Source organism: Schistocerca gregaria, chromosome 2 (genome assembly GCF_023897955.1).
Source record: "Schistocerca gregaria isolate iqSchGreg1 chromosome 2, iqSchGreg1.2, whole genome shotgun sequence".
NCBI lineage: Eukaryota > Metazoa > Arthropoda > Insecta > Orthoptera > Acrididae > Schistocerca > Schistocerca gregaria.
In genome coordinates this window covers 471,078,485-471,090,922 of record NC_064921.1, presented here as the reverse complement: position 1 = coordinate 471,090,922, position 12,438 = coordinate 471,078,485, and the positions used below count along the sequence as shown (strand labels likewise).

At 42.5% G+C, this 12,438-nt stretch overlaps 1 protein-coding gene across 2 annotated transcripts in view; it reads right to left on the bottom strand.

Moving 5' to 3' along the window:
* The window catches only part of LOC126326403 (transcription factor SOX-21-like), a 240,031-nt gene extending 228,332 nt beyond the window's left edge, over positions 1-11,699 (bottom strand). For both annotated transcript variants that reach the window (XM_049995637.1, XM_049995638.1), the window contains exon 1: positions 11,619-11,699. In XM_049995637.1, coding sequence (XP_049851594.1) covers positions 11,619-11,623 — 5 coding nt within the window. In that variant the 5' untranslated portion in view covers positions 11,624-11,699. The remainder of the gene's footprint in view (positions 1-11,618) is intronic.
* Between the last annotated feature and the right edge of the window lie 739 nt (positions 11,700-12,438).

Below are 12,438 nucleotides of genomic sequence, written 5' to 3'. Positions count from 1 at the left end.
TTGGTGAGGTTTCCCGACTACGCTTTTTATTTTGAGTCACATGATCTCTTCATATATCTAGTGGTTGTAGGATCTTAATCACTCGAGTTGCATATGAAAAGGTGATGAAGCTATTCGTTTACTTCATAATGACAAATGAATATTATAATTTTCAAACAAAACAACACCACTTCTGTTCAAATCATATTCTCACGTTCACTTTGGACACAGTAGGATGCTTTTACAAAAGCAGTGCAGCATGTAGTCTTTATTGAAGTTTACGAGTACATACGTACATACACCTTAAGCCACTGTAGTGTACACGGTGGAGTGTAGTTATTTCCATCCATTCCCATTCGCAAAATGAGAATTGAAAAATTATTGTCTGCATGTCTCTGTACAAGTCCGAATCTCTCTTAATAGAAATAATTCCAGCGTTTATTTGGCAAAGCAGTAGCGTGTAGACAGAAACAGTTGATTCTCTAAATTAATTTCCGTCAAAATTGGCAGTAACGCAGCAGCAGCAGGAAAGGCTATCGATCGGACAAGTTACTGCGATGCTGTTAATGGCATGTGAACGACAGTTCTGACCAAATATTTTCATTCTCTGCGTCAAGAGTGGCAGACAACCCCCCCCCCCCCCACGCCCCCCCCCCCCAGCTTCTCCGTCTGGGAATCACCCATTCCAAGCGCACACCCCAATGGTCATTAATAACGTTGGTGTATTATTGCAACCTTTGTTTAGCTTTGATAAATTCCTACTTTCACCTATTCAGAAGATTTTTTAATCAAGTGCAACAGACTCGGCGGTGAACCATTATTAGTGCGATGATATTCAATCGTGAGCCGGTTGGCTTGTATCCTGGTGGTGCCAAGAATTTTCACTATTCGCTTATGGCTGACGAGGGGATAAGGAGCGGTGCTGTACAGCTGCTGATGAACAATCTGTACCCCGGTGTACCTGATTAAACTCCAATCCCCTCCGCAATACGTCGTGGAGTGAGGGCACGTGTCATCCACTTGTCAGGCGGGCCCACTAAGCTCGACGGAATAGTCTCTATGGTGGATTCCAGACTCTCCCTTCCTTCTCGTCATCTACAACATCACATAACTCTAAAATCTCTCACCAAAGTCAGCAGCAGTGAAAGTTACTCTTCACTTTACCCGTCATTTAATGCCTGTGAACTATCTATGCTCTGTATACCTCACGGAGATCAAGCAATTTCAGTTGGCACCCACCAATGATTGTGAAACTAGAAGTCTTTTTATCTTAGTGCTGCTGTGCGTTCATACTCGTGTTCAAGATTCTGTCTCTTGCACCTTTCCATGGTTTAATTCAAAAACGAAATGGAGGAACCTATATACGCACAGTTAAAACTGTGGTAATGCCATTGCATAAATGCCGTTAATTTACCTGTGGAAGATTACAACCATCTTTTCGTTATTTACTGTCCGTGCTTCACCATTTTATTTTTCCTCGTGACCTAGGTTGGCAGTGTGCTGTTATTTTTTTCGGCTGCGTTGAGTATGTAAGTAGCGGTGTATTCTTTTATAATATCTGCGTTTTGTTAAATACCCTTATTCAATTCTTAACGACTCTTTAGAGGCAGACGGTAAATTTATAGTAAAAAATTCAATTGAGAATGAAAATAAATGTGTGGAACGCTCCGGGCCTATAGAATATATCCACAAAAATACGTCTGTAAGGTGAAATAATTTGTTATTCGTTACACCCCCAACTCCGACTTTCCAAGGCATATCGTATGTATCAATTGTAGATTAGCTTGTATCTACAGCATCCGCATCCCCGATTCTAAAAATCAATTTCGTATTCAGTAGTTAAATTTTCTCCCCTGCCAGTGTGAGCATGTCAATGATTAGACTTTTTGCGTTAGTAATGTGTCTGACACCTTTCTTTTATAGTTGGAAGCATCTCATCTCTGTTATCTAGAGACTTACGAAACTACAGAATTCGTTGGTCATTTGGTCATTGATCGTTATAAAGATGTGATCACAGAAGCGCTGTATATCTTTCTAATCCACATTTTTATCCGATCTACCTTCCTGCGGAAATAAATGGTATTCTTCTTATTGCCCATCGTTCCCTAATGGTGAGCTTTCGACTTTTTTCGTTTTTATGAACAATTTTCGACGAACGACTCAGTCGTTTTGTTCAGGTGCTGCGAGAAGTGTTAGCCGTACTCGCTGCTAAACTGTAACCAGACTTTGAAGTACTGCTATTGTTGCTTCGTTGCTCATAACTGAGTCCGACTCCGGGCGTACGCTACGCTGTTTGATGCTCGTTCGTTTTTCAGAGCCAGCAGTGTTATTCTGTGAAGTTTTTTGAGCATTTCCCAGCTCTTTTGGACGAGGCAGTCTACTAGATTTTAACAGATTAACTGCAGTACATCGAGTCTTGCTTATATTGGAACCTTTGTCCCGATTTATTAAATTCCTCGACATCTTAATTTCAATAGGCTCCCTAATTCCGCTGTCCCAGTAACAAGGCATTTACACGACGATACAGGTATCGTAGTATTTTATTTCATGATTATATTCGAGACAGTGTTCGTCGGCAGTTGGTTTACTTGGTTGTCTTGCTTGAGTTCAAGGAGTCTGTCCCTGAGACACACCACATCAACACGGAATGCGATACACAGCCGGCCGATGTGGCCGAGCGGTTCTAGGCGCTACTGTCTGGAACCACGCGACCGATACGGTTGCAGGGGCGAATCCTGCCTCGGGCATGGATGTGTGTGAAGTCATTAGGTTAGTTAGGTTTAAGTAGTTCTAAGTTCTAGGGGACTCATGACCTCTGCAGTTAAGTCCCATAGTGCTCAGAACCATTTGAACCTTTTGCAATACACAGCCGGGTTTCACAGATCTTGATGAACATAACACTGAAGGTTTTATTTTTACCTTTATTGACAGGAGCAAGATACACTAGATGCCACCTCTCGCTCTGAAGATTGGGCCAATGGAAGGCAGATTAGCGATTCTTCGTTTCCCTTTTTCCTTCTCAGAGTTCATCGTCAGGCGTTGCCGATTCTGACTGCACAACCCCTCAGTTTGTCGATCTGAGTACCCATTCTTTGGGAACGTTAGATACCTTCGAGAACGATTCAGATGAACGCTGGAAATCACACCCTTAATCAGTGACGTCGAGAAAAATTGAGGGATCTCCATTGCTCTCTCTCTCTTTTTTTTTTTTTTTTTGAGCTGCCTGACTAGCACTTCGCAGTCATAATTTCTGAAGCCTATATGTCTCCTGGTTCGATAACCGAGCTCCTGTGTCTCAACTTGAGAACGTTTTAAGATTAAACACCTTAAGAGGAAAATAATTTTCCGAGCGGAGATCGCTTTTCTCGCGCGGGCCTCCCAGTACCGGATGCCAAACAGGTGCTCGTCGCCATCCGGTAATGGTGCCAGCCGACGAGGAAATATTTCAATCAGCGCCGAGTGTTGTCCCAGCGGCATCGGCGCTCGCCTGCCTCTCTCTGCGAAATCCCCGGCGCGTGACTTATTAGCCCGTCGCTCGCTCCCCTGACTGCCCCTCCGCGTTATGCTACCCGCACAACTCGCGCAAATACCACCCTACTCACTCACACACACACACACACACACTGCGTCACTCCCCCCTTCTCCGTCCCTCTCCGGCACACCTATTATCCATCCGACCTGCCCCCTTATAAGGACTGCTCTCGTTCCATAGCTGAGCGTCGCCGCTCAACATCGTTGCGAGGGTGATGAGAGACTTAACTTTCCATTGCCATGTTGATGGAGATTCCTTTAAGATACATTGCAGTGGGAGGTGAGTGAATTAAATACACTCACAACTGGGGCACTAAAGCGTAGTGTAAAACGAGGAGAATGTCTGTAGCCATATGCTTTGTCTACTAACTACGGAGATTTTTGTTCCTCAGGCTACAGCTGCAGCTATGGCAATTACTCACTTCACTCCCTCCTTGCGCACACACACACACACACACACACACACACACACACACACACACAGAGAGAGAGAGAGAGAGAGAGAGAGAGAGAGAGAGAGAGAGAGAAATTATAACTTCCAGCTAACTTTCCCATATGAAACGTTTTTCGTGATTAGCACATCCACACTCCGCAATCCACCTTAGCGCATGTTCCAGAGGGAACTTCCTGTACCATTAAGTATTGCTCTCTTTTTCTGTTATATTCACGAATGGTGTGTCTGAAGAATGATCGTCGATAAATCTCTGTGCTCTCTAATTACTTCAATTTTTCGTCCTGGTCGTTTTGTGAGCATCATGTGGGTATGTGGAAAGAAGTTCTATGTTGCTGGACTCTTTGACTCTGTGTGTGTGTGTGTGTGTGTGTGTGTGTGTGTGTGTGTGTGTGTGTGTTTATATGTGTGTATATATATACCTCTCCCTGATGCACAATGGCTCTCGTGTCCTCTGCCACTGGAGTTTGCTGAGCATTTCCGTAACGCTATTGCACCGACCGTACAATCTTGTGATGACATGCGCCGCTCTTCTTTGGATCTTCTCTACTTCATGTAATAATCAAACTCAGTAAGGTCCTAAACTGACTAACAATACTCAAGAATTGCCGGGAACAATGTTTTGTGAACCAAATTTTTGTGGATTACATTTCCTTCAGATTCTTCAATGAATTTCAGCATCTTACCAACTTTTGCTGCTATTTGTTTTATGTAATCATTCCACTGTACATTACTCTGGATGATCACTCCTAGGTATTTTATGGTAGTTCCTGTGCCGATGAGAACGTAATAGGACAGTCTTGGATCTATTCAGCTGTTTATGCGTAATATGATGCATATATTTCCATTCAGGGTCTACTGAAAATCCCTACAAAATCTCCAACCCACTGTTGTTCAACCTGCATTTCACTACTGTCCTTCGGCGTTGCAAACTTCCAAAACAACATCGAAAGAGTAATCATGCTTGACTCCTCATTTTCTGTTCAGACTTTTTATTCCGTCATGTCAACGGGATGTATAACTGTAATCTGTCTTAAAATCTATCTTCACATCTTTTATATATACATTTCTGCCATAGCCTGACGGCTCCACACGTTTTCTGGAGAGTGGATGCACTAATGCCGTCTCAACTCCTGCAGGAATCAGTAATTAGCGAGTAAGTGGCTAATGAACATGGGAAGCTGCATTGCAGTGTGCTGTAAGTTGGGAATTTGGGTCGGTCAGGGCACGTGTCCGGATGGCAGAAGTGGTTAAGGCAATCACTCATGAGAATTAGTAAACCTGGGTCCGAGTTCCGGTACGGTACAAATTTTCAACTTCTGCCACTGCGTTTCCACAATGCACTGTGGGGCTGAAAGGCACTGGTTTCCCACCTACCTTTTCCCTTTCCTTCCGATTCCTCCATTTCATGTACGGTTCACATCTTTCCTTCGAGCGATTCCATCTCCTACTTTTCACGACCTCTCAGCAGATGCCAGCTATGAGGCTCATGCTATCGCCGCAACTTACACCTGCTCAACGCTCGAACTCTGCAACTAACCCAACGCTGCGTTTACCACCCGTACAAGAATTTTACAACTTGCAGCAGATCTATGATTTTCTGTCGGCCATTCACAGCAACACCACAGTAAGCCATATTGTAGGTGTGTAGCGATGTTAAGCTGGATAATAATATTCGTATTACAATTTAAAAAATTAAATTATTATCTGAAATGCCGTAACTGACAAAAGAATGACGAGAAAGATTTTTGGGAAGTAAAATACTTAATATGAGCTTGAATTACAAATACTCTTATTCAGAACTTTTTTTTAAGATACCGGTAACAATTAAGCCTGCACAAAACGCACAGCAAAAAGTGTAATATATTCATTTCACCATTTTCCCTTTGCGCGATTTTATTCTTTTTCTTAGCAGATTTTGGTACAGAATCATAAGCGACGAATGCATAAGTCTGTTTGCGCTAGTCTCAAATTGTACACTAATTTGTTGCTAGGCTTAGCAGATTCAAACAATTATTTAAAACGAGAATGAAATCACTCGCACCCACTTGTCGTTCTACAAAAGGTAGATACCTCGCCCGCCCAAATACATGTACATGCTCTTGTACCTGAAGGGGAAGTTGCGGAATTTGCACAGCGGGATTAGTGGGTGATTCCTCAACCTCAACTGTGTTGCAGAGTTCGTGTCCGCCCATAATAGTTAAATGTTAAATTTACAAATTGGAAGATCCGGTACTTTAGATTTGTTATCATGTGCCATGTTTGGAAACCGCAACAAATAATAAGTTGTATCACCGTAAGAGTCCGGACCAGTTGTTCAAACTGTAACCGCGCACTGTACGATAAGAACAATTTAAGTGGGGCAAAGAAGATAAAATATTCCAGACAATAAAACACAACGATAGCCGTAATTTCACTTAAGACGTAGTGCATGTGTTAGTAGTATTGCCCTCCTGAAAGGAGAGGGTAAGGTATTCACGTTGTCGTGCGAGCAAGGTCGATCGTCTGCCACGTTCGTTTTCTTGAAACTTAAGAACTGACGTCTCCGTTATTATAAAGGCGGGCTGCGTTGTCTGCCACGTCGCAGTGAAAACATCTCCCTCATAGGGAATGAGTATTTTCAGTTTTACCGAATATATGTTTGTCTGCACGACTAATGTACGTTTTAATTAGCAGCTGTCACTCCCTCAGTATCTTCCTCCATCTAAAAATCTGGCTGATTCTTGCGCATGCTATAAAGAGTTGCGTCCTAGTGCATAAGCTGAAATTGCTGAAACCTTCCGTCCTGCTATTGAACAACGTTATATATATCCGTGTCATTTTAGAAAAAAAAAAACTTGATTACCTTCGGTTCTGATCCACCGATTTGAAAATCCCAGAACCCGGAGGATAACCTTTGATACTGACTATTATGAGAAATCTCAATTAGTATCGTCTTTCTTGTCTTAACCTTGTTAGCATTTAGGAGTGTTTCTCGGCAGATGCGTTTCACTTTTATTTACAAAGCATCTTCTGTGGTCATTCTGGAAATGTGGTATACATAATATGTTTTTACAATTTGCTGTTTACAGATTAAAAATACAAATAGCAAAATGTAGAAACAAATTATGTACACCACATTTCCCTAATAACCACTGAAGATGCTTTTAACAGTAAAACCGAAAAGCGTCTGGAGAAAAACACTCTTACACTGCAGTGAGCCTAAGACGGAAGTATTGATATTTAACAGCTGCTGGGGAAAATGGTCATCCAAACAAAAGTATTATACGAAATACCTTTTCCTTATGATCTATGTACATTCAAGCTTATGTTAAAGTACAATAAATTACTAATACAGATACAGATATATGAAACGAATTTAAATTCTGATTTTTAGCTAACAGAGCAGTGTAACTGTTAATTTTGCGGTTACTCAAAGAATTGTTGCGCAGTCTTCAATTAATTTCTGCGTTTAGAAATACCCAGCGGGTTAATGACCAGCCGCATCGTTATGCAGATATCTGCTAAAAGAGGGTGCATCGCACGAGGATCTACATACTGAAGGGAAGATATTATGGTAGCAGCAAGTGTTGCACGGAAGGCACAAAGCAAATATTAGTAAATGCTTCATTTCTGCTGTCAAAGTCTCTGAAGTTGCTTTACAATTATAAATTCACGTTCGCAACTACTAAAAAAATGCGTGTTTAAACTGCCATATGCGTTTCCTTATATCGATTTCAAATATTGACAGTGATCTGAAATGAAACACTCCTGCGTTGTTACGAAATATTTTTCTATTTAGAAATCAAACCAAATAGCTTGTAAATATATTTCATACCAAATCGTTGACGGCGGTTGAAGTCAATAAAACGAAACACACATAGCAATATAAATAAGCATTTTTGCAGAATTTAATAAAAATTACTGATTTACTGAAGGCTGCAATATCTACTGTGCAAAATCTAGTATGGCAAAAGTCCAGCAGTTTAAACGGTGCAACTCGCAAAATAATACTGGACATTAAAATATACATGAAAACCGTTTTTCCTTAAATGTAGCGAAGAAATAGGAGTAGAAATGGCAAAACTATGTACTAGCTTTTCATGCATTATTTATCTTAGCACCATTCCGAATTCTATTTTGTAAAGTAGTTGTCTTAACTGGTCGAAGTCAATACGACAAACGACACGTTTTGTTTTATCTGGGAACTGACAAGTATGACGAGGATTATTTCGTCACATCTGACAGAGTTTGCTTGCTGAGTAGAATAAAACAGCGCTAAATAAAACGTATGGCGAATTAATAGGTAATCCCACAGATTAACTTTGAGAATCGGAAGCGTAATAATAGTGTTAGTTGCCAAAAACGCTACATTACGCTAATCGCAGATTTACGCGCACATCCCACGCAGCTCAGCAGATTTCGTAACACCAAGGGCACGAAGTGACGTTAGTTACTCGTCACTGGCGAATGTAAGTGGCAGTAGCGACCGGAAACAAGACGCCTGACGGGTGACGCGTGAGTGGCAAGCAGCCGCACCTTAGCGGTGGTTCGCCTCGCGCCGGAAAGGGGATCGCAGGCTTCCCGAAACACTGCCGCTACGGTCACCCTTCAGCTGGATACACTGCCACCTGCCAACGCCCAAGCAGTCGTCAAACGAAGGACGACTTACGCAATTAGTTTAGCTGAACTTATCCTCTTCTGTAATGGATAACAGCATCTTATAAATAGTTACTGCAATATGCTGTTACTGTCACCCCTTTTCTCCAGGGAAAAATTGATTCTGCAAGCAGTGCACACGCAATTAAATGAAATTTGTAATATAGCGGGATGCATTTAGAATACTGAGGCTACATTTAAAGTGTAGAGTTTAATTCATGTGTAATAAGATTTGTGATAGAGAGACTTTTCTCTTTGTTTGTAATTGGTAATTCGTGTACACTTCTGAAATGAATAATTATATAACTATTCTCTACGTTTATCTTAGCGATGAAAGGTAACAATTAAAAGAGGAGTGGCACGCATCATGTAGCTTAAAGAGTTACAATACAGCATGTTGGAGGCTGTAATGTGTATCCATCAACAGAAAAACATTTTTAAATATATATGAACAAAGCTTTCTCACTTTCACGGTAGCGTGGTTATTTTAGACAACGGCTGGATGTGATTATCTTCCGAATAATTCCTGACATATATTTAGGACTAACTGCTGCGGTTCCTCTCGGCGTAAAATACATGCGAGTAGCCGTAGAAATGCCTCCACCTTCGACACTGTACGCTCACTTTCACGAGTAAAAAAAGTAATGGCACAAATCCATCTTTAAAACAATTAAGTGCTAGCTTTTTACTCCTATCATAATTTTAAGGGTAAATTACATACTGCATTCTTTGTCGGAAATGAGCAAATAAATAACTATCTGGGACGGAAGGTAAATTATACATCAGCTTCACGTGTTACTGTATGACTTCATAATTTACTGTTAAAAAAAAGGCTTAATTTTCGTCTATAGCTGGCAGCGTCCAGTTCTTTTTTTCTTTTTTTCAGACATATTGTCAGCATGAACTACATCCGGAAGCGTTGTTTTCGAAACAACTTATGTCTGACACACAATCTCACTATGGTAACCGTTTTAATTCCAGACCGGCAGAGAGAAATTTGTTTCTATTCGAGTGCTATTGCAATTACAATCCTCGACGAGTAATTTCCATTTAGTTAGTGCTACAACTGACGTGTATGGGGTCATTATTTAATAAGCGATAATCGGAATAGTTGCCGTTGCCACGTAACAAAAACTGTTACTGCCTCGAGACGTGAAATTTGATTATAAAAGCAGTTAATTTTTTGGTGTCACATAAAAGAAAAAAAACGTTTTCCGTGAATGACGTATACTGGTGGAAGCACATGTTCAATTTCCTTTGCAACTAACTTGGTCACATGCAAGTGAATCTGTCAAGTGTTTTGACTTCATTTCCCTTTAAAGGAAAATACAGATCGATCTCAGCTTATAGACTAGATCTACAAACATGCTAAAACATACGCTGAGCCAATAAGTTTCTTTTATATCGTTCTTCGCTCTTTTAGGCAGTTGTCCTTCAATAGCTTTTAAAAACATTTTTAAGAAAAGTAACTTGCTTTTTACTTTCATACATCAGTTCCCGTTCCTGGGAAAATAATCTTCTGAAACGGTATTTTTGCTAACATAATATCACAGTAAAGAACATTCTGCTTGTTAGGCCAATAATTATCAATGATTTTATTGTTTCAAACAAGTTTCATGCACGACGCCCATATTTAGAGCACTTCACAGTTTAATTTACATTATTAAATAATTGTAGGTTTTGTAAGGGGAGCTAGCCTTTAACAGTACTTTGACGACATTAGGGAAAAAAATCTTTTCATTTCCGGTATCTCCAACAGGAGAGTGAATTCTTTCCATCGCTCAGACACTAGCACCCAAGTTCGTTTCTGTTGAACTTTATTGTAAAATAAACCGCGTAACTTTCTGAAGACAGGCAGCGGAGCAACACAGATTGGAAAAATACATTTCTCTGTTACTGACTAGTCGCAGTCACTAATGTATCAGGCAAAATATAACCAGGTGTGAAATGTTCCTACCGATTCGGGTTAAAATTCTTTCGCATATTGTTATGAATCTTATTAATTTACATATGTCATAAATTGGCAGAGCAATAGCAGTTTGAAGTAGCTCACAACGAGTAATTGGACACTCAATGATGCAATGTGTCATCTACAGCTATCATCGCTCTGGAGGTCAACATGTCATCTGTCAACAGCATTAATTCCAAAACAATGGTGCGCGTAAGATATGTCAAAGCATTAAATCCTAAATGGCACTTAACACGAAGTGTTTGCGAATTTTACGTGCAGTTAACGTTTGAGGAGAAGGATATGTAAGTGCGGCTGGGAGATGTCGTAACCGGCACAATAACTGAGTGTCCACTGAAGTTAGATGTCTAGGTATTAGGAAAACTCATTTAGATTCGTCCGTATTTTAAGACTTGCCGCTGTCTTCAGATCTAAGATGGTTTGATAAAGTTCTCCTTTTCATCTCTGCAGAGCTATTGCAGCGCACATCCTTTAACCTTAATGTTATCAAGCCCTAGACTCTCTACAAAATTTTGACTCCCTTACAGTTTCCTCAGCCACCAAACTGATGATTTCTCTATGCATGAAGATGTGTCCTATGAAGTGATCCTTTCCTTTACTCTCATTACACCACAGATTTATTTTTATTGCTCATTAGTTACTCGATCTACTTATCTTATACATTCTTCTGCAGCATCGCGTTTCAAAAGCTTTGATTCCCTTCTTCCCTGCGTTGCTTTTAGTTCACGTTTCACTTTCGTACGACGCTCTAGTCCATACAAATGCCATTAGGAAAGAGTTTCTAACATTTAAATTTATATTTGGTGTTAGCAAATTTCTCTTTACCGGACATGCTTTTCTTGCTGCTGCTGCTGCGTCTGCATTTTACACCATCGCTACTTCAGCTATAGTCACATATTTTGTTGCCCAAATAACAAAAATCCTTTGTCTCATTTCTTACTCATTGCGCTATGCAAATTTTGTTTTGTCTTACCAGATCTATGTATTTATTTATTGGTTACATGTAAAAGAAACAGGCGCACATGGAGAGGGACAGCCGCGGTGAGTTACCTCATGAGGTGACCGGTGGCCCTCTGGTGCAGATCCAGCTCCGTGGTGGCGGCTGCGTTGTCTCCGGACGGTAGCAGCGGGGACGCACGGCGGCGTCGGTCGGCGGCGGGGGAGGCGGCCGAGCTGAGCTAAGCTGGCCGCGCACGGTCGGTCACTGCACTGGCACGGCGCGTCACTACGAGCGAGGCATGGCTCAAACGCGCGCCCTGTACGCGCGCCAGAGGAGCACTGCGCCCGAGCGCGCGCCCGCACCCGCGGCCTCCCCACCAGCGCGCCCCGCCGTGACGTCACGGCCAATAGCGCGCAGCGGGGCGGGACCGGCGACGCGTTCGTTGGCAGCGCGCCTCGCCGCCGGCCACGCCCCCTCGCCGCCGGCGGGGAAGACCCGCTTTTGTAATGAAGTTGCAGGTGGAGGCGGAGGAGTCCGCGGAAGAAAAGAAGCGTAGCCGCCGCCGCTGCGTTCGTCGGAGGCGGTGCGGGTGGTGGCGTCAGCGGTGGCGGGGAGAGCGCGGCGCTGCCGCCCTCCTCCCGAGCGATGGGAGGCGTTTGTTGTGAGCTGCTTAGACTTCTTATTTTTATTGTCGGCGGTGGCTGCGGCTGCCATGCGGCTACAATGGGGGCGGCGCTGCGGACAACTTCCGAGACGAGGTGACCCGGCCCTCCGGCGGCGGCAGCGGCGGGCGTCCAGGTATATAATTAACCGTAACGCCATCGCCTACTTCACGGCGGCCACAATAGCGCAGTTAGGCGCCGCGAGGTGCATGCGCGGCAGCGGCGGCGGCTGGTAGCAGGGCAGGTGTTTTATTGCACGCGGCCCATT